The sequence below is a fragment of the Fonsecaea nubica genome, assembly GCF_001646965.1.
Source record: "Fonsecaea nubica strain CBS 269.64 chromosome Unknown Scaff18, whole genome shotgun sequence".
Classification (NCBI taxonomy): domain Eukaryota; kingdom Fungi; phylum Ascomycota; class Eurotiomycetes; order Chaetothyriales; family Herpotrichiellaceae; genus Fonsecaea; species Fonsecaea nubica.
Genome location: NW_019173691.1, coordinates 209,373 through 229,022, shown reverse-complemented (window position 1 = coordinate 229,022; position 19,650 = coordinate 209,373). Strand labels below are relative to the sequence as shown.

The 19,650-nt window shown below is 52.9% G+C and overlaps 7 protein-coding genes across 7 annotated transcripts; 3 read left to right on the top strand and 4 right to left on the bottom strand.

Annotated features, from left to right (window-relative positions):
* Positions 1 to 417: 417 nt before the first annotated feature.
* On the bottom strand, positions 418 to 1,943 carry AYO20_03748 (hypothetical protein; the record flags this gene model as incomplete). Its single annotated transcript, XM_022642048.1, has 3 exons — positions 418 to 1,301; positions 1,357 to 1,837; positions 1,893 to 1,943. 3 exons carry the CDS (start codon positions 1,941 to 1,943, stop codon positions 418 to 420), a joined length of 1,416 nt encoding a protein of 471 aa, XP_022501991.1.
* Positions 1,944 to 2,357: 414 nt separating this feature from the next.
* On the top strand, positions 2,358 to 3,242 carry AYO20_03747 (hypothetical protein; the record flags this gene model as incomplete). The annotated part of the gene is made up of 4 exons (XM_022642047.1): positions 2,358 to 2,426; positions 2,495 to 2,757; positions 2,896 to 2,983; positions 3,039 to 3,242. The coding sequence occupies 4 exons, from the start codon at positions 2,358 to 2,360 to the stop codon at positions 3,240 to 3,242; spliced, it is 624 nt and encodes a 207-aa protein (XP_022501990.1).
* A 1,040-nt stretch (positions 3,243 to 4,282) lies between these two features.
* On the top strand, positions 4,283 to 7,140 carry AYO20_03746 (hypothetical protein; the record flags this gene model as incomplete). The annotated part of the gene is made up of 9 exons (XM_022642046.1): positions 4,283 to 4,305; positions 4,361 to 4,383; positions 4,441 to 4,479; positions 4,533 to 4,638; positions 4,692 to 4,825; positions 4,877 to 6,038; positions 6,093 to 6,524; positions 6,582 to 6,977; positions 7,041 to 7,140. 9 exons carry the CDS (start codon positions 4,283 to 4,285, stop codon positions 7,138 to 7,140), a joined length of 2,415 nt encoding a protein of 804 aa, XP_022501989.1.
* Positions 7,141 to 7,873: 733 nt separating this feature from the next.
* AYO20_03745 (hypothetical protein) lies at positions 7,874 to 9,799 on the bottom strand (the record flags this gene model as incomplete). Its single annotated transcript, XM_022642045.1, has 1 exon — positions 7,874 to 9,799. One exon carries the CDS (start codon positions 9,797 to 9,799, stop codon positions 7,874 to 7,876), a length of 1,926 nt encoding a protein of 641 aa, XP_022501988.1.
* Positions 9,800 to 11,281: 1,482 nt separating this feature from the next.
* AYO20_03744 (hypothetical protein) lies at positions 11,282 to 13,086 on the bottom strand (the record flags this gene model as incomplete). Its single annotated transcript, XM_022642044.1, has 6 exons — positions 11,282 to 11,504; positions 11,553 to 11,723; positions 11,809 to 12,057; positions 12,117 to 12,467; positions 12,530 to 12,829; positions 12,890 to 13,086. 6 exons carry the CDS (start codon positions 13,084 to 13,086, stop codon positions 11,282 to 11,284), a joined length of 1,491 nt encoding a protein of 496 aa, XP_022501987.1.
* Positions 13,087 to 15,467: 2,381 nt separating this feature from the next.
* Positions 15,468 to 17,309, bottom strand: AYO20_03743 (hypothetical protein; the record flags this gene model as incomplete). Its single annotated transcript, XM_022642043.1, has 1 exon — positions 15,468 to 17,309. One exon carries the CDS (start codon positions 17,307 to 17,309, stop codon positions 15,468 to 15,470), a length of 1,842 nt encoding a protein of 613 aa, XP_022501986.1.
* Positions 17,310 to 18,202: 893 nt separating this feature from the next.
* On the top strand, positions 18,203 to 19,561 carry AYO20_03742 (hypothetical protein; the record flags this gene model as incomplete). Its single annotated transcript, XM_022642042.1, has 2 exons — positions 18,203 to 19,148; positions 19,218 to 19,561. The coding sequence occupies 2 exons, from the start codon at positions 18,203 to 18,205 to the stop codon at positions 19,559 to 19,561; spliced, it is 1,290 nt and encodes a 429-aa protein (XP_022501985.1).
* Positions 19,562 to 19,650: the final 89 nt, after the last annotated feature.

Genomic DNA, 19,650 nt, shown 5'->3' with positions numbered 1-19,650 from the left:
GTCGTATATATGCTGCCATGTTCAAGTCTATGTCTATATCTATATTCTGTGCACAAGCCTTCCTAGGCTGGATCCAGTACAAAGACAACTCATCCGCATGCGTCGGATATAATTAGAGGAGAAGAGATGGTGTATCAGTCGATTCACTTCTGTCAGATGCTGCCCCTTTGCCCTAGATTTGCAAATTATGTAGCTGGACAACCCACGGCGATTCGCACCATTCCGTCTGTGCTGGAGTTCTGACTTGGCCACTTGCCCGGTGCTTGCTTGGTCTTCGTTTCGATGCTCTGGCAGAGCAACGTGTGACAAAAGTACAAAGGGCGCTCTGGTGAGTGTGATTCGCGAAGAGCTGTCTGGATAGGCATCGGGACCGTCTAGGAAATTCGTGCTGGTACCACCACCTGTCGGGCCCCCTTGTCATACATTGCTGTTTGGAGGCTTTTGATAACGCTTGTTCCCCCTGGCAATGGTGATTGCAGGGTATATGAGCAGCAGGCCGCCCAAGAGACTGGCAGCGCCTCCAAAGGCTTGGCCGTGCGCGTAGTCGTCCGTAGCCGTATTGACGAGAGCACCGGCAATGGGGCCGCCGATCAAGCCTGCAAAAGCGGAGCCAGACCATGCCATGCCGGTCCTTGCGCCCACGACACTCGGCGATGGTGAGAGCAGAGGAACCACCGCGGCGGGGATGGCGACCGTGATGCCTGCCATGAAGCCCACCAGCACGGCCCAGACGGTGACGCCGGGGACGTTGTGGATCCCGATCCACGCCAATATCAATACGCCGAGTCCGATGCCGCCAGCTACGAGGACAACCGCAGGGCCGAATTTGTGTGCGACGAAGGCAGGGAGGATCCGGCCGGCGAAACTGCCCGCGTTCAGAATGGCCAGCAGATAAAATGCGTACGAGACGTTCGTTTTGACGGAGAACTGGGCGTAAGGCGTAATGTAGATCAAAGGGACCCAATATCCTAAGAAGACAAAGAATAAGCCGACCAAAAGGACGACGAACGGCGGCTCTTTGAGGGCTGAAGGGTCAAACAGCTGTCCTTTGAGGCGTCTGTGCGTTGGATCTGGCTGGAGCAGGAAGAAGGCAGCTATTACCATGCCCAACATTATGAACCCGAATATGCGGTTGGTCCACCCGAAGCCGATCTCGGGTTGTAAGTGACGAAACATGATGGGCAGCACGATGCCTCCAATGGCTGCTCCAGACGATGATCCTCCGATGGCAAGTGGTCGTTGCTTAGCGTTGAATGTCTGGCTGATGACGGCTATCGAGGGTATATACAGCATTCCATTACCTGGGACACTCGTCAGCACGGTACCATGGCAAATTGCTTATGGCCGAGTACTTACCGAATCCAATACAGACGCCCTGGGCCAGAATGATCTGATAGTATTCCTTGGCAAGGCTGAGCATCATGAAGCCGAATGTGACCAGTGAACCCCCGACAACCAACAACGTTCGAATGTAGCCTCTGTCATAGAGAGCCCCAGAGACAATCCCCGTCAGTCCCATCAAGGACACCTGAAGAGTGCCAACCCATGATATGACGGATGGTGTATGAGAGGCCAACAGGTCCTTCTGATAAAAAGCTTGATAGGCACTGAATGAGGAGGCAACACCCCAGGTGATGAAGAAGACGAAAAAGCACCCTATAATCCTGCAGGTCGCGGTGAAATCCCGCTTGCTCTCATGGATATTCCCGTCAGGCGCATGGTCAGTTGGTGCAGGCGGCTCGCCAAGAGGGATGCTCAGGGCAGAGTTCTCCCCATATTTCTCCTGTGTCATGTCCTCTTGACTAACTCTCTTGACAGGCGTGTGACAAACCTCATACTGGAAGAGGAAGAGAAAGAAAGAGAGTGATTGATGGAGGAGAAATGAATCTTACATTTGAATCGGCACTTATCAACGGCTCCAGATGCCGTGATCCTAGCGCCATTCACGGAGCCTGACATTCCCCCGGAGATCCTTAAAGCAGCGGCACCGGCGGCGAGGTTTTCCGCTGGCTTGGCAGGGACCGAATTGCGGCTCTCGAATGGGGTCTTCGAGGTCTGTTCGCGTCTGCTGCTGTTACTGCTGCCACCAATTCTGCGAACGACCATCAGCCCCGTCACTTCGTCCTCAGCCTTGAGGTCAGCCTCACTTCGATCACGACGCCAAATTCCTTGTTGTTTCACAAAACAACAAACGGACGTCTGCAGTCACCACCGAACCTGCATTGTCATGTGAATTTTCCTTGCCTGTTAATCGACTATTAGAGAAGCCTCTCGACCACAGATCTCAGCTGTGCCCAAAATCCTCCTTGACTTAGCCTCAAACCATCACGTTTGCGTTCACTCCCACGATCATCAAGATGCCTGACGAACACGATGTCAAAGATGAACACAAAGAGAGCCATGAAGATGGTGGTGAAGAAGAAGAAGTGAGCATCTCCCACTAACTACTCCACCGTCCTATACTCGGTTGATCTGTGCTCACATGTGTCGACAGGAAGAGATTGCAGCGATGAAGAGACGCGTCGCCGAGATGGAGTCTGAAGCGGCCAAACTTCGCGAAATGCAGAGCCACCTCGAACAATCCTCGGAGACTATGCCTAGGGAAGACAGAGAAGATGTGGACGCGCGCAGCATCTTTGTCGGCAACGTGGACTACGGTGCAACTCCTGAAGAGATTCAAGCACATTTCGCCAGCGGCCCTGGGACGATAAACAGAGTCACTATCCTCCTGGACAAGTTCACTGGTCATCCAAAGGGGTGGGTCTAAAATAAACTCCAAGCACTATCACGCATAAGGCTTGTTCAAGAGCTGGATGCTATTCTCTCAAGACCCTCAAGAAAAATCATTTCATGCTGCCTGGCAAGAGATGGATTGCTAATGGAACTATCGCGCAGGTATGCATATGTGGAATTCTCAGATCCAGGACTGGTGGCTCAAGCATTGGTGCTCAATGAAAGTGTCTTCCGTGGCCGCAATCTCAAGGTCAGTTCCAAGCGCTGGTCTAGCTTTCTAAGATGGTGCTGACAAGATACTGCAGGTCGTTCCAAAGCGCACAAATCTTCCAGGCATGACTCGAGGCAGAGGAAGAGGAGGTCCTGCTCGTGGTGCTCGAGGAGGCTTCGGTGGACGAGGAGGCTTTGGAGGAGGCTATGGGGGATTTGCTGGCGGAGGCTATGGTGCTCCACGTGGGGGCCCTCGCGGCGGCTTCCGAGGGCGTGGCCGTGGATTTGCACCGTACTGAGAGGAGACTGAGAAACCCTTCTTATTCTCGGCTTCACTCAAGTCCTCTGCGACATAGCACGCGACACTGCTCAAGGTCATGGGAGGTCCACGATGGAGGCAACAAGAATGCAAGCAGCGTTGATGCTGGAATTTTTCGGCATATTGGGACCGAGAATTCGTCAACTGCGACTTGTCATTTATTTCAAATGGCATACAGTCAGTAATGGCACTTGACTTCTTGGGCTGCTTGGATCGATAATGGACGGGGACCAGACCGAAAGCCTTTTGTAAGATTTATGGAATCAATATGGGCAGAGATTGAGGACGCCACTGCAAAAGGCGACCAAATCTCTCTACAATTGAGACGATATGGAGATTAATAATGACTTAGGGGATTTGGTCCTGATGTGCGGAATGTTTCTTCGCCCTCAAATTCCGGTATGTGGTGTTTGATATATAAACCACCGATGGGGTTCATCAAAGTTTTGGTGGTGGTCGGTATGATGTAAGCCCCGGTTACCTTTTGGTCTCGTCCCAGAGTCTTGTCCCAGTCAAAATCCACCCACCAAGACTTGAACCTCCGTCCCGCCTGAAGATTATCGACCTTCGCTCTACCCTCAGATTGGCAGCACCGTAAGACACCATCGAGACTGCGGCTGCTGCTGCCATTGCAACAGTGGCATTATTGGTAATTACGCCTCTTCAGCTATTACACAATCATGACTTGAGCGAGGTGGAGCGTGTCCTTGCCCGTCCTCTTCCGCAAACCTCTTAGCGCCTCACACTCTGTCGAGCTGCGCCTCGTTGACTCTCCAAACCCGCCGCTCATTCACCCATTAAGTCACTTGCGAATACGATCCGGGCAACGTTCTGCGACCCCCGCGGACATCAAGTCCATCAACTACCTTTGATTCCACGCATATTGTTATTGTCTCTGTCAAGCCAATATTGCTGGGTTGTCCTCTCTATAACAGATCCTCCCTCTAAGTTACCCCGCCGCACGAGAGCTGTCCGCAGGCTGCGAACCCTGGGGCGCTTCCCAGTGGCTAATCAACCAAGATGCCTGAAGCAAATCTGCCTGCGTTCGTGTCCCTGTGTACTCATTATTGCGAGGAGATGCTGACTGCGAGGGTACAGAGAGCCTAATCTGCGAGTCACAAGTATGGCTCTATTACTTCGAGTTTGCCCATCCGTCCCATGAAACTAACCTTTTCCAGTCATCGCGGCTGATGGCCTGTATAAAAGAGATGTGTTCAGTGAGTGTCGATATATACCGAACAGCAAAGATGTGGTTACTGAGAATATTCAGGATTCCCCGACCCCTTTGCCGTCGCAACCATTTCGGGAGAACAAACAAAGACAACTTCGGTCATCAGGAAAACATTGAATCCCTACTGGAACGAAGTCTTTGATATGTGGGTAACAAGCGGTCATTGACTGTGGGGACACAATATTGACTACTGGGCAGGAGAGTCACAGAGGATAGCATATTGGCGATTCAAATCTTCGACCAAAAGAAGTTCAAGAAGAAGGACCAAGGCTTCCTTGGTGTCATCAATATCCGGATTGGCGATGTCATCGACCTGGAGATGGGGGGCGACGGTATGCCCAGTATCATCTACCGTGTTGAAACACATACTAACCCGTGATTAGAGATGCTTACGAGGGATCTTAAGAAGTCCACTGACAACCTCGTCGTCCATGGCAAGTTGATCGTGAATTTATCCACCAATCTGTCCAGCCCTCCTCCTCAGCAAAATCGACCACCCCCAAGCACCGCTTCTAGCGTAAATGGCTCCAACCCATATGCCGGAAGCAGCACCAACGTCAACCAGCCATTGCCCATTCGGTCCAGAAGCCCGGCGACGCGAACTGCTACTTCTGGCTCCGGAGACGCGAGATCATCCAACACTGCAGTCAATGGAAGTAGTACTCCCCAACCAAACGGTGCCGGTGCCGGGAGATCTGGAGGCTTCAGCTCTTTTGAAGACAGTCAAGGCCGTTTGCCAGCTGGATGGGAGCGGAGAGAAGACAACCTGGGCCGCACTTATTATGTTGATCATAACACTAGAACCACGACCTGGACTAGGCCTTCCAACCACATGAGCGAGACCGAAGCACGTAACCGCGTGGAGGCCAACATGCAGATGGAACGTACACGACACCAAAACCGTATGCTCCCAGAGGATCGTACGGGAGCCAACTCCCCGAACTTGCAGGAATCCCGTGGCTCACCTCAGCAACCGAATGCGGTGTCCATGATGGCTACAGGGGCAACGACCGCCGGGACTGGCGAACTTCCTGCTGGTTGGGAACAAAGGCATACTCCCGAAGGGCGAGCTTATTTTGTTGACCACAATACTCGAACCACAACCTGGGTGGATCCTAGAAGACAGCAGTATATTAGGATGTACGGCAATAACCCGTCTGGGAACAACACCACCATCCAACAGCAGCCGGTCTCGCAATTGGGACCATTGCCTAGTGGATGGGAAATGCGTTTGACCAACACCGCGCGGGTATATTTCGTGGACCACAACACCAAGACCACGACCTGGGATGACCCAAGACTGCCCTCTTCCTTGGATCAGGGCGTGCCGCAATACAAGCGTGACTTCAGGCGGAAGCTGATCTACTTCCGTTCGCAGCCTGCATTGAGGATCCTTTCCGGCCAATGCCACATCAAAGTCCGCCGTGGCGCCATTTTTGAGGACTCGTATGCTGAAATCATGCGCCAAAGCGCAACCGACCTCAAAAAACGACTAATGATCAAGTTTGACGGGGAAGACGGTCTGGATTATGGTGGTCTTTCTCGGTAAGAAACTTTCCCTTGAGATTGTTGTCCTTCACATTGCTAACACTTGACTAGCGAGTTCTTCTTCCTCCTTTCACATGAAATGTTCAACCCATTCTACTGTCTATTCGAATATTCAGCACACGACAATTATACACTTCAAATCAATCCTCACTCCGGTATCAACCCAGAGCACCTGAACTACTTCAAATTCATTGGACGAGTGGTTGGTCTTGCGATCTTCCATCGTCGATTCCTAGATTCCTTCTTCATTGGAGCATTCTACAAGATGATGCTCAGAAAGAAAGTCACCATCAACGACATGGAGGGTGTTGACGAAGAATATCACAAGAACTTGACATGGATGCTTGAAAATGACATCACCGACGTTCTCGATCAGACCTTTTCAATTGAGGACGAACAGTTTGGCGAAACAAAGACAATCGACCTGAAACCCGGTGGTCGAGACATTGCGGTCACTAACGAAAACAAGAGAGAATATGTCGAGTGAGTGTCAATTCCACCTTCCCGACTAAAGGTAATAGTATTCTAACCTTCATCTAGGCTTCTCACCGAGTGGAAAATCCAGAAGCGGGTTGAAGAACAATTCAATGCCTTCATCACTGGTTTCAATGAACTCATCCCCGCTGACCTTGTGAATGTCTTCGACGAGCGCGAACTCGAGCTTTTGATTGGCGGTATCGCCGACATTGACGTGGATGATTGGAAGAAACACACCGACTATCGCGGATACCAAGAGCAAGATGAGGTGATCCAGAACTTCTGGAAGGTAATCAGGTCATGGGACGCTGAGCAGAAATCTCGCCTGCTCCAATTTGCTACAGGCACAAGTCGAATTCCTGTCAATGGATTCAAGGATTTACAGGGCAGCGATGGCCCTAGAAGATTTACGATCGAGAAGGCGGGTGAGATCAACGCGTTGCCGAAGAGTCACACTTGGTATGTTTAGCCCGCTATCCTCGTCTCTCAGACTCGTGGATCAATCTGCTGACCAAAATACAGCTTCAACCGCCTCGATCTCCCACCATACAAGACATATGATGCCCTCCAAAGCAAACTATCCACCGCTGTGGAGGAAACGTTGGGCTTTGGCCAAGAGTAAATGGAATCATCGTTGTCCCACGTCGGCCAGCATTGCTGCTGTCGATCCGAAGAACAAGATGAACCGAGCAGTGGCTGGCTATACACATGGCCTGTTTGGCCGTTTATGGTTATTACGGAATCACAACGAAGCTAGAATATCAGGTGTGGCTGTGGAATGTGAAGACTTTTCTTTGCAATCCAGTGAACAGTGGGCCGAATTGGATGGGAGGCAAGCGTGGTTTCTTGGTCGAGCAATCCGCTTGGACTGGTAGAAAGAAGGTGGTTGAAGCGTTGTTTTGGGCTTCCCTTCGTGCAATCTGCGCTTGTACAGGTCTCTGCGGTCTCCAGATCGCGAGTGACGAGTCGCGAAGAGCAAAGAGGTGTCCTTGTCTACTGTCGTCTCTTGGTTGGGGCTCGGTAACGTGTGAGTTGGAGTCTGTCAGACAGAATTGTCAAGCAGGAGGTTGGAAGCTGGCGCATTGAGGTTGTGAATAACTAGCAGGAAACGAGGGCGAGGGGGTCTAAAATTGCTTGAGCCTCTATATAAATTCATTCCATCGACATCTGCGCAGTATCATAAGTTTGATGCCACTAGGCATACGAGGTCATCATGAGGCAAAAGGACTCGGCCAGCTCTTCACACATGTGTATCCACTTGAGTCACGCGATGCTTCGAGTAAGCAGTGGTTCTATGTTCGTGGGCTTTTACACCTGATACACGCCTGTTCGCAGCCTTGGTTCCTAGCCACTTTCTAAGGCCACACCCACCCGTTTGCAGTATAAGGCGGCGGTTGGTCCTCGGCGGCTTCCTCGGGATCTTGCAGTGAGTCAGCCTCACTGTTCAATGACGGGTCAGGAAGCGCTTCCTCGGCTCGCTCAGCTTGCGTGGGCCGAGCCGGTAGAGAAAGAGTGACTGTGCTGGCGTTCTTTTGATCCTTGTCGTCATTTGATGCCTCAGGGGGGAGGCATGAATTGGAGTGTCCCTGTGATGATGATGATGCGTCGGCGTGCGCCTGCGCTGGCGATGATTCTCTGTCTTGCCTCATCTTCCCTTTCAGGGTGGACTCGACTTCATCATCGGGGGTAGATTCATTGGGCGGGTTGGCGTTGGTGTCGCCCCATCTTCGCAAACTTGTGAGCTCGTAATCGCCCGGGTCTGCTTCTGATGACTCAGGCGAGCTCTGGGGCATCAAGTCACCACCATCCTCGGCGACCAGGACCGTCTCGCCGCTAATGAGCTCAGACACCTGCTTGACGAAGGAGCGCCCTTTGCGTTTGATGGCTGCTTCGCCTTCTCGATCGAGTGATTGTCTGCGGTGCTCCCTGATTGCATCCTGGGCATTCCAGACACACATCACCTTGTGGTATTCTTCCACGCTGGCGTCAAATCCATGCTCGTCACGCATCCTCTGTTGAGTGTCTTGATAGCTCCGCTTTTCTACCAGGAGGTGTTCAAGGACAACCGCTCTCAATGTGCACCATTTCGTTATGCGCTCCTCTGACAAGCGAGGGAGCGCCCGTGACAATGATGTGATGTCCTCTACCTTTTCTGCATTGGTCCGGGCGAATCGCATGCGGCCGCCTTTGACATTCTCGAGAGCATTGAGTTGCGTAGGCGGAGGGACCCGTTCACAACGTCCTCTCATCTCCAAAAGGAACTCCCTGGTGTACCTCCAGTAGCCTCTCTTGGAGTCGTAGACTGCGTCGCCGCTCGGCGCAGCGGACTCGGACATGTAGCTCCGATAGTTGATGGTGTCAAGATGCCTGACGAACTGTGGGAGATCTGCATCTGGATCGTCTTTGACGGCTTCATCGCCACGCATCTCCCTGCGTGACATCCTCATCAATTTCAGCCGTCTCCGGTTGTACTCTTCCAAGTCTGCCTGGCGCGACGCAGCGTTTCGCGCTCTTGCTTCAATCATCTTCTGGTTCCAGTGGTACCGGGTCGTGCCTCCGACTTGCCTGGGCAAGCCTTTGTTGCACCAGAGACAGATTCTTCTTTTGTCTTTGTCGTCTGCGTCAAGACGCTGCTTACAGTCTTGACCATGGCACTCGGTTTCGGCGGATGACACAGCCTCCCAGTTTTGGGCATCTTTACACTCAATGCAGAGCCACCCGTCGTCCTTGAGCGTACAAACGCAGTAATCTCTCGTACTGCCTTCAGGGTCGTACCACTTTCTCCTCGACATTGGCTTCGACTTCGAAGGGCCAGCAAGCGGGAAGCGTTGCGTTCTGCTTGGGTTTCCCGAATTCCAGCAATCTTTGCAGAGATGCCGGACCCTGTTCTGGAATGTATTCTCGTGGCCTCGGGCGAAAGAGGAACGGACAATGCAAGCGTCGCAAATGGGTCTCGAGCAATACCGGCAAGGCTTGGGTTCGGGACCTTTTGTGTGGATGAGGGAAGAGCATTCGAAAGGCGACCGGTCTTTGAGGCGTTGCCAGTAAGGTGTCGCATGTTGGCCGATGTTCAGTTCCGGACGTATACAATGAGAGTCCTGTGGCATGGACGTTGTGTCGGGCGTTTCGAACCCGTGAAGCACACATCGCAGGGTAACGTTCAGCCGAGCCAGGGCGATGAGATCGCCCACAGGAAGATTTTGGCTCAAGGCGCAGGCAATTGGCCATAATGAGAGCAGTGACTCCAGACTGGGGGAGGGGGTCCGTTCCGCTGCAGCCATGGTTGTACGGGTGAAGAGGGAACTGGTATACTTGGGACGCCTTCTGCTCGCTCCGAGAAGACCGTCGGGGTGGTCGTGGGCCATTTACGTTGTATTTGGTGCCTCTGTCATGATGTCTCGCAGGAAGCTACGAGAGCAGCAGAACTGTCCAGGTACTCTACAAAGCTCAGGAGCTGAGGGGATAATATTACACATGACGAAGCGTGGCGGGATGTGCCTTGGATTTCCCGAATGGATGAGATTGTGGTTGGCTAACAAGCGACGAGGCTGCACCAGGCTGAGGTTCTGCCTCACCCAATGAGTTGCGAGCGAGCCAAGTCCATAATTAATTTGTTTCTCTCGCAAGCCACGACGATGGTAGAGAGAGACTGTTGACGCAAACTGACCTTCCCACACACCACCTACGCAGTCGCTGTCCGGGTAGTACCACCTCTTCCCTTTTCTCCTGCATCGATATATTCTCGTGCCTGCGACTGCGCTGACTGAGCGCCTCTCGCTATGTCCCTCCAAACCTACATTGACAGTATGTGACTGCCACCCCACCCCAGCACATTCCCACTTCCTCCACTGACCCTTCTCCGTTATAGAAAAGGTGCTGGTCATTACTGTCGACGGGCGGACTCTTGTCGGAACCCTGCTCTCTTGCGATCAAGTCACCAACATTGTTCTGAATGAGACTGTCGAGCGTATCATCCGTCCGGCAGATGACCCCGAACCGAGCTCCCAGGTCAGCCATGGCCTGTACCTGGTGAGAGGCGACAACATCACGATCGTGGGACTCGTGGACGAGGAATTGGACAAGAGCATCGACTGGGACAAAGTCAGAGGCGACGTTATTGGGACCACAAAACACGTGTGATTTTTGAGACCGGAAGTCCTTGGGAAAAGCCACAGCTCGAATCGATCTCGCAATATTATCGCTCGTACCAGGCCGGATCACAGAGTGGAAGTCACCTCAGAGCCTATCTCCCGCCACGAGGACTGAGTTCGCCAATGCACGAACCGTCCACTGCCCAGAATGAAAAACGTGTGGGAGGGCTGAACTGGGGACACGAGTGTGTGACGACCATGCTTGCCATCGCACAATGGAGCATTAACCAGTAATACAACGAAGGCATACTCGCTTTCTACACCTCGACCTCAACGAACCGCCACCTCGGGCAGCATGTTGTCAAGTGTACTCGGTGTATTAGCCTTCATCTTACACATGTCCCTCGGAAACGATCACCCGAGTCAACCCAGTGGTCTTGCTCCGGCAGCTCAACACCCACATCTCTAGTGAAAAACAAAACCCCCGAGGAACTCTGCGTTTCTCACGCGTCTGGCTTGTTCAATCTGTGGACTCGGGAATTCAATCTTCTACAATCAACACTTCAATTGCTCTTTGGTCTACCACGTCCAGTCTATCAGACATCAAGCTTAATTTTGCATTCATTTGTGGATCAAAGCCACTACAATGCGCCTACCACTCTGATCCAGCGATCAATAAGTGAAGCGGAATGCTGGCTGGTCGTCTCCAAGGTTGTTCTTTTCGTCCTCTGGCAAATTGTACCTGTCATCCCGGCCGCCTTGGTCTCTTAGTTTGTTCTCTCTTCTGATAAAGAAGAGGAAAATGACGGAAGAGATTACGCATAGCCAGATCAGACCCAGTCCTAAACCATATCCGAGCGGATATTCGGGTGCCTGGGTTGTGACAAACATGTTGCTAGCTGACTGTCAGTCATGATTCTCACAGCATTGTCGGCTCACTCACGAAGCAACGATACCGCCGCAGTTACCGAATCCAATCATCATTGCGGAACTCACACTACGCTTGTAGTGGCCGGCAACGTTGTTACTCACCCACACAAGAGTAATTGGCTGAGCAATATATCCGCCACCGATCACGGCATACAGGGCGAAATACCTGACTCCGACGCTCACGCTAGTTTGCCATTCTCAGCAAAAGGTCTCTCAAGGTTGAAATGGGTTTAGAGGAGGATCACTGTGGCGGCTCAGGGTATACTTACTGGTGCATGTTCAATAGGATTGCATAGCCGATGGTTGCTATGAGACAGCCACCCAAGATGAAGCCAAAGCGATGATGAAGCTTGTCGCTTGCCACGGCACAGGTCAAAGCACAGATCGTGGCAAAGACGAAGATAGGGATAGACATGACCTGCGCTCGGATTGAGGTCCATCCGAGTTGTTTGAGAATGGTCGGAGTAAAGAACGCGCCACTGTAGCCAGTGGTGACAATACCGAGATACATTGCGATGCTGGCTCAAGTCAGTCGCCCCTTTCCAGGCACAAGGAATGCGTTCAGAACATGACTGACCCTAGATAGATCTTGACGTCGCCAAAGATGCGTTTGGCAGCCTTCTTGTTCCAATGGTTCATGTTGGCACCTTCAGCATCCATAGCCAGTCGACGAATGAGGAGTTCACGCTCGTCAGACTTGAGGAACTTTGCAGTCTCGGGCCAGTCTGGAACGATCCAGTATGATGCGACGGCCACCACTACCGTGAAGAGGCCTTCGATGATGAAGATCCATCTCCAACCGCCGTATCCAGCAATCCCGTCCATATGAGCAATTGCGTACGCGAGGAGGCCACTGAAAGCACCGGCAATGATAGCGGCAGAAAAGAACAGGTTGAATCTCCATTGCAGCTCGTGGCGCTTATAGAACCTGTTGTCTATCAGCACGGTTGTGGACGCACCGCATCTTGACGCGACAAGGCAAAGACTTACATCGAGATCAAATAGAGGCACCCGGGAAAGAAGCCAGCTTCAAAGACACCTATGATGACTCGACAGACCACAAGCCCGGCAAAGGATTGAGTGACCCCCTGACAGATGGTGATGACTCCCCAACCAAGCATTATGGACGAGATGAAGATGGAAGGGCGCACTCTTTTCAGGACGAGGTTGCTCGGAACTTCCAAAAGAATGTAAGGGATGAAGAAGGTGAACAGCGCGATGTTATAGTCCTGGCCGCTCATGTTGAGATCTTTCTCCAAACCCTGGATGCGAGCATTGCCGATGTTGATACTGGGGGACAAGAGTTGTCAACGGACGGATCATTGCGGGGGACCTTGGAACCACACATACCGGTCGATAAAGGCGCAGAGAAAAAGGAGGAAGAGGATCGGAACAAGGTTGAGGTCGGTCTTCAGGAGCACCTTCTTCTCAAGCTCCCGATCAATCTCCTGGGCCTCGCCCTTGATACTCAGGCTGATGACTTCGTGCATCTCTTGTGTGACAGGAACGTCCTCGATTTCGGCTTTGTCGATGACCTTTGTAGCCATGGTGACGGGATGCGCGCCGGCTTAAGAGGCAGAGAGGAGGATGAGGACAGGGAATCAGCGAGCAACTTGAGATCAGAAAGGGAAGATTGTCGCAAAGGGTGAGTCTTGAAGCTCCAGCTGGTCCAAATGTCAACGGGGAGCAGGTCGCGGTTTTATCACATTTCCCCATCTAGACGTTCTCCCATGTTGGCGATTGACAAGGCCCTGGATGCGCTAGCAGACTGAATATCAATACCGAACCACAGTACCGAGTCGATTCCGCCTCCATGGCGTCCATTCAATCTTCCCCAGACCTGGGGTTGCATGGGGGTTATGGAGTAAGGAGGCCACATTTGGCTCTTTTTGGGTATCAATGACACCCTCTCCACATATCACAAAGACTTGGCCTTTTCCAAGTGCTCACTAAAGACGAGCAGTGTTTGGTTGATTCCGAGTACGAGTCATCTCGTAAAGAATGGAGCGATGGAACGATGGAACTGGACGCCGTCGCCAAGGGCATAGAGCGTTTTGCTTGTCCCAACTCTTCTGCTCGGTACGGCCACACCAATTGTTGATCGTCTGTCATGAAGAAAAAGTCTGGATGGCAGCGGTGCCAGTCCAAGTCTGGCAAAGACTGGGGTACTCGCCCCGGGCTTGTTCTATCCCACATACCACCAAAGTGCTCTGGCCAGGTTATCGGTCCGGGACCCATTGTCCGCCCTTTACCAGCAAGGGGCAAGCGTTTCTCGGCGCCAAATTCAGGGCACATCCTGACTTGGGCTCATTTGGTTTGAAACCGGGGTCAAACCGGGGTCGCTCTGCGCAAGCAGACACAGGGTCTTGCTAGAGGCTGGGGGAACAAAGCGAGTGCGGAATTTGCCACGAGGCGCAACGGATCAAAGCCGCGCCATGATCCAGATGCCCTTTCAGCGCCATCAAGTCACGCCTCATCTGGCCAATTGCTCTCTTACACCCCTAAACACACTTCGGACTGACCGGAGACAGTCCCGAGCACAAGAAGTTGACAGTGTCGAAGCTTATACAAGACATGGACAGGTTTCTCGGGGCTGTGCATAAACTCGAACCGTGGATCTCAATGAGAATGCAGGGTTCCGATCATATGCTGCCACCCGAATCATTGAGCTGGAAAGACAGGAGGATGCCGCCCTGTAAGGACTGAAAGGCGACCGAGCAAGTTCTCCTCCTGGAAATAACAGAGTGAGTATCATTGGAGAAAACATACAAGATCCGGGACAAAGACTCAGCAAATACGCAAGGGTCCAACGCAGGAGAGAAACCCACACTATTTGCGGTTCATTGTGCGACCAAGAAGCCAGCCTGAGGACTGGGCTTCGCTCCGACGATGTTATGGGATTTGGAATGGCGTTTGCTAAAAACAAATTTGGTGTTACCACGTTCCAATATTACTGCAGCCCGGTCCAGAATGAGGTCCATCTCAGACCGAAACATGCTGCCAGAATTGCCTTTTCCAGAAGTAGCACACCTACACGCAAATAGTCAATCAGCATTGCGCTCTCTCCTGGCGTCTACAGGGCTTCTCGCCATCGAATAATTAGCGAACACCCCAGACGAAGGCGACGGCGTTGTTGCAATCCAGACCTGACGTACGTCGGAAACGGGGTCTCGAGCACCTTTGCAGCATGATCCGATGCATTCACGCTCCGTCTGCCCGTCTCAGGTCTCGACCTTAAGCCTTGCGACGTGGATTCCCTCTCACAACCGAGACAAGCTGTTCGCCAAACAGCGGAATCATTCCCCTCTACTCAGTACGAGGTATACCACATTCAGAAGTGTTGACGTCCTGCGTAATTGGCCAGGCTATTCGCCCTCGCACGTGTCCACAGTCTCTAACTAGTGCTCAAGGAGTACGAAGATTCTGGTAGAGCTAGGCAGAGCCAGGCACACGTACGTTCCTTGTAGCGAGGGTAGTTGATACGTCCCTGGGCTACATGTGAATCAGGGGAATCCTGTGAATTGTAGAACGAGTAAAGTCAGTCTCATATTGGCGCGGAGAGGGGCGAGTGAGGATCGTGTGTATGTGCATAGGTAGGTAGGTGGGTATGATAGGGATGAGAACCGCCGTGGGCGGGCAGGTGGTAATGCCCATTGCTCATGAAGGAAATCACGTCTTTCTTTGCACGTTCATTATGGCGATTTCCCATGGGATCTATTCATACACTGGACCGATGTGAGCGATGTGGGCAATGTATATCTGTCAATGTCTGGTTTGAGACATCCCGGGTTGGTTTGTTCTATATCTATCTATCCAGCTATATACCCGACCGAGTAATACCGTCCGTCTGATCGTCTGATCGTCTGATCTATCTATCTATCTATACATGATGGATCACTATTCTCTAGATCCCACTCCCTTCCTCCTTTCACCGGCACTTGGCCAACAACCCCTCCCACGGCCTCAGCGGGATCTGGCTCTCGCGCGGTTTCCGCGGCTGGCCCGATGTGTACGTCCCGCAGACCCAGGAGTCTACTTTTGTTGTCGTCGGTACCGTCCATTCGACGTGTTTGCCGGAAAAGTTGAGCACCACGAGCCAGCGATCCGAACCCGAGGCGCTGGTCCGAAGGTAGGCCAGGACGTCCGGGTCGGAGGGCGAGAGTTCCTCGTAGTCGCCGTAGACGAAGGCCGCGGCGTGGGTTTTGCGCTCGCGGATGCCGCGCTGCCAGAATTGCCATGTTGACAGTTCTTCATCTTCGCCTTGGCCTTCTTCGCCGTCTTGGTTGTTCGGCTTGTGCTTGTTGGACGACACCGCCTTCATCTGGTCTTCGGCGTTGATACCGTCCTTGTAGTCGTCCATGACTCGCATCCACGGTTTCACTCCAGAGCGGCAGAAGCCCGCGTTGTCAGAGCGATCCCATTGGAAGGGCGTGCGCGCGTGGTCGCGAGCTTTGAGGTGGATGATGTTGCGGGCCTGGTCGAGCTGGGCGGGGTCATTCTTGTAGATCTGCTGGCACTTCCGCCAGTAGTTGATGGTCTCAATGTCCTTGTACTCCTCGTCAATGTCCCAGTCGCGCGGGGCGTTGCGCATCCCAATCTCCTCGCCCTGGTACACGAACAAGGTGCCGCCCAGGGTCGTCTGCATCAGGGCCAGCAGCTTGGCGCCCTTGTCGCGCAGGCCGTCGCTGTCGTCCGTGTACCGCGTCACGCTGCGCGGGTTGTCGTGGTTCTCGATGAAGACCGTGTTCCACCCGTCCCGCTCGATCATGCACCGCTGCCACCGCGTGATGATGGACTTGAGTTCCTTGACGTCCCACGGCTTCAGCGCCATCCGCACGTTGGGCTTGTCAATGTCCACCACGTCGAAGATGAAGATCATGTTCAGCTCGCCCGCCTCGGCACCGACGGTGCGGAGGATCTCGTCTTCGTCGGACACCCCGGGCATCTCGCCCACCGTGATGGTGTCGTATTTCGAGAGCACCTCCCGGTGCATCTCGCCAAGGTAGTCGTGCAGCTTGGGCCCGTTGACGAAGAACTGCGTCCCCGGCTGGTACTTGTGCGTCAGGGGATCCAGCACGACGGGCGCGTCCGGGTACGTGGGCACCTTGCTGATCATGTTGATGACGTCTTGTCTGAAGCCCGCAACGCCGCGGTCGAGCCAGAACCGCATCACCTCCCACACGGCCTCGCGCACGTCGGGGTTTTCCCAGTTCAGGTCGGGCTGGTCCGGCGTGAAGATGGACAGGTAGTATTCCCCCGTGCCCGTGTCGTAGGTCCATGCCGAGTTCGCCTCCCCGAGGATCTGGGCCCAATTGTTGGGCGGTTCGGGCACGCCGGCGTCGCTGACCGACTTGGGCGGTTTCCAGATGTACCAGTCTCTCTTGGGGTTCGTTCTCGACGAGCGCGACTCCAAAAACCACGGATGCATGTTGGACGTGTGGTTTACCACGAGGTCCATCATGAGCTTCATGTCTCTCTTCTTCAGCTCGGCGATCAGAGTGTCCACGTCGTCGAGGGAGCCGTAGATGGGGTCAATGGCCTTGTAATCGGCAATGTCGTAGCCCATGTCGGCCTGCGGGGACTTGTAGATGGGCGACGTCCACACAATGTCAATGCCCAGCTCTTTCAAGTAGTCCAGGCGGGATGTGATGCCCTTGACGTCGCCCCAGCCGTCGCCGTTGCTGTCTTGAAACGACGACGGGTAGATCTGGTAGATGACGGCTTCTTTCCACCATTTTGGTGTCGCGTAGGTCGATGGGGTCCCGGGCATTCTGGGGGTTCAAAGTCGTCACAAGATACGCAAAGAATAAAGGAGGGTACTTGGATCTGCTCAATATTTTATCACCACATACTACCTATTCCAGTGTGTACTCCTTGATGTCTGTGATGCCATTCATTTTCCCCAATTGATTTCCAGCGAAAGAATCTCCGACTGATGTCGTCATGGTCTGATTGGGAAGTCGAGCCGTTGATCAGATTCGGTATTTGCTGGTCTCACATTATTAGCTGGCATAGAGGGACAGATTCGATTCGCTGTTGCTGCTCTTGTTCCGCATGGGCATCGGTGTGGGCAGGTATCCTGTCACTCTGTCTGTGCATGCTTCAACTCTCCATTGAAGGCAAGGGGTCATTTTTGTTGGTCTCAAACTGCGCCCTCACCTCTTTTTCACTCACCAACTTGCCGCGACTGTAACCTCCCGAAGTGAGGATGCATCACAAGACAGCCCAGGTTGTCTACAGAATACTGTTCGCGGTGGTCAAAGAGATTGAGAGTAAGTTCAAACTTGCAGCCTTTCGATGGCTGATGGAGCCTCCAAATACTCATTGAACAATCAGCATCAAGCCGGAACGCCCGCCCAAGCCGACCGAGTTCCCTGACACACAAGGGTCGGATGGGCAACCTCGACCAGCCCTGGGACTGGCAGACTAAATAACGAATCGGCTCCCGACAAGCACCAAGACTGTGAAACCGCCCCCGGAAACAACGACGGAATTTGCTCCGTACTGCCCGCCTCTGACATCGACCACTTCGCACATGCTGGTGACGGGCATCTTAATAGGGAGATCGTCCACTGAACAAAGAGGAGATTTGATCTCTGACAAGCATCGTGTGGTCGAATAACTTCAAATCGGGCAGAAAAGACAGAGAAACAGACAATCAAGATGGCATCTCTCAAATCATGGTTCCCAATCCCAAAGTCGAGCCATTTCTCTTTGGCCAATTTACCCTTTGGCATCATTTCTACAACATCCAAACCTACTCCACGACCAGCCGTGGCCATTGGGGATCATTGCTTGGATCTACAGGAATTTGCAGCTTCGGGGGCCTTCTCATCGCTCGGGTTTGATGTTTCGTGTTTCTCTAAGCCGACCCTCAATGACTTCGCGGCTTTGGGAAGACCGGTTCATCGCTCAGTGAGAAAATACCTGCAAGATGTCTTCGCCGAGAACACATCTCTGGCGGACGTCTTACAAAGCAACAAACCCCTGCAAGAAAAATGCCTAATCCCCAAGGAGCAAGTCAAGATGCATATGCCGATGCAGATTGGTGATTATACGGACTTCTACGCCGGCAAGAACCATGCCTTCAACGTTGGATGCCTGTTTCGAGGACCTGACAACGCACTGCAACCCAACTATACGCATTTGCCAGTGGGTTACCATGGAAGGGCGTCGTCAGTGGTCATCTCAGGTACTCCGATTACGAGGCCCAATGGTCAGATCCTGGAAAACCCCGCCGCAACACCCAAGAAACCGATCTTCACCCCTTGCCGGCGACTCGATATCGAACTTGAACTCGGCGCTTTTCTGTGCAAAGGGAACAAGATGGGCACCAATATTCCCATCTCTGAGGCTGCAGATCATATCTTTGGATTCGTGCTGCTGAATGACTGGTCCGCCCGAGACATCCAAGCATGGGAATACGTTCCGTTAGGACCATTCTTGGCTAAGAACTTTGGCTCCACCATCAGCCCGTGGGTGGTGCTGACCGACGCATTGGAGCCGTTTCGATGCAAGGGCATCCCGAACGAGACGGATCTGCTGCCCTATCTACAGGAGAAGGAGGAGAAGAATGTGTATGACATTCGATTGCAGGTCGACATCACGCGTAAGTCTGACACACGATAAGCGCCGTTCTCCAAGCATGTTTGACGACTAACATAAAGATATGCAATAGCCGAGAGCGGTTCGACGACTACAATCTTGAATTCTAACGGCCGCAATCTACTCTTCTCATTTCCGCAGATGCTGGCTCACCACTCAATCGGTGGATGCCCCATGGCGGTCGGTGACCTCCTCGGGTCGGGCACAATCAGCGGTACGGAGCCAGGCACGGAAGGAAGTATGCTCGAAATCACCAAGGGCGGGAAAGAAAGCGTCAAGTTGAACGGAGGAGTAGAGCGGAAGTTCTTGGACGATGGAGACACAATTACAATGTACGGCGTCTGCGGCACCGAAGAGTCTGGACTTGTAGGCTTCGGAGAGTGTTCGGGCAAGATCCTGCCTGCCCCTAAGATCTGAGTCGGCACGTTCATTGTACTGCATGTACCTGATGGATAGACGGAGAAGAGTGAACCAAAAAGTATCAGACGAGCTCTCGCACTTGCGCA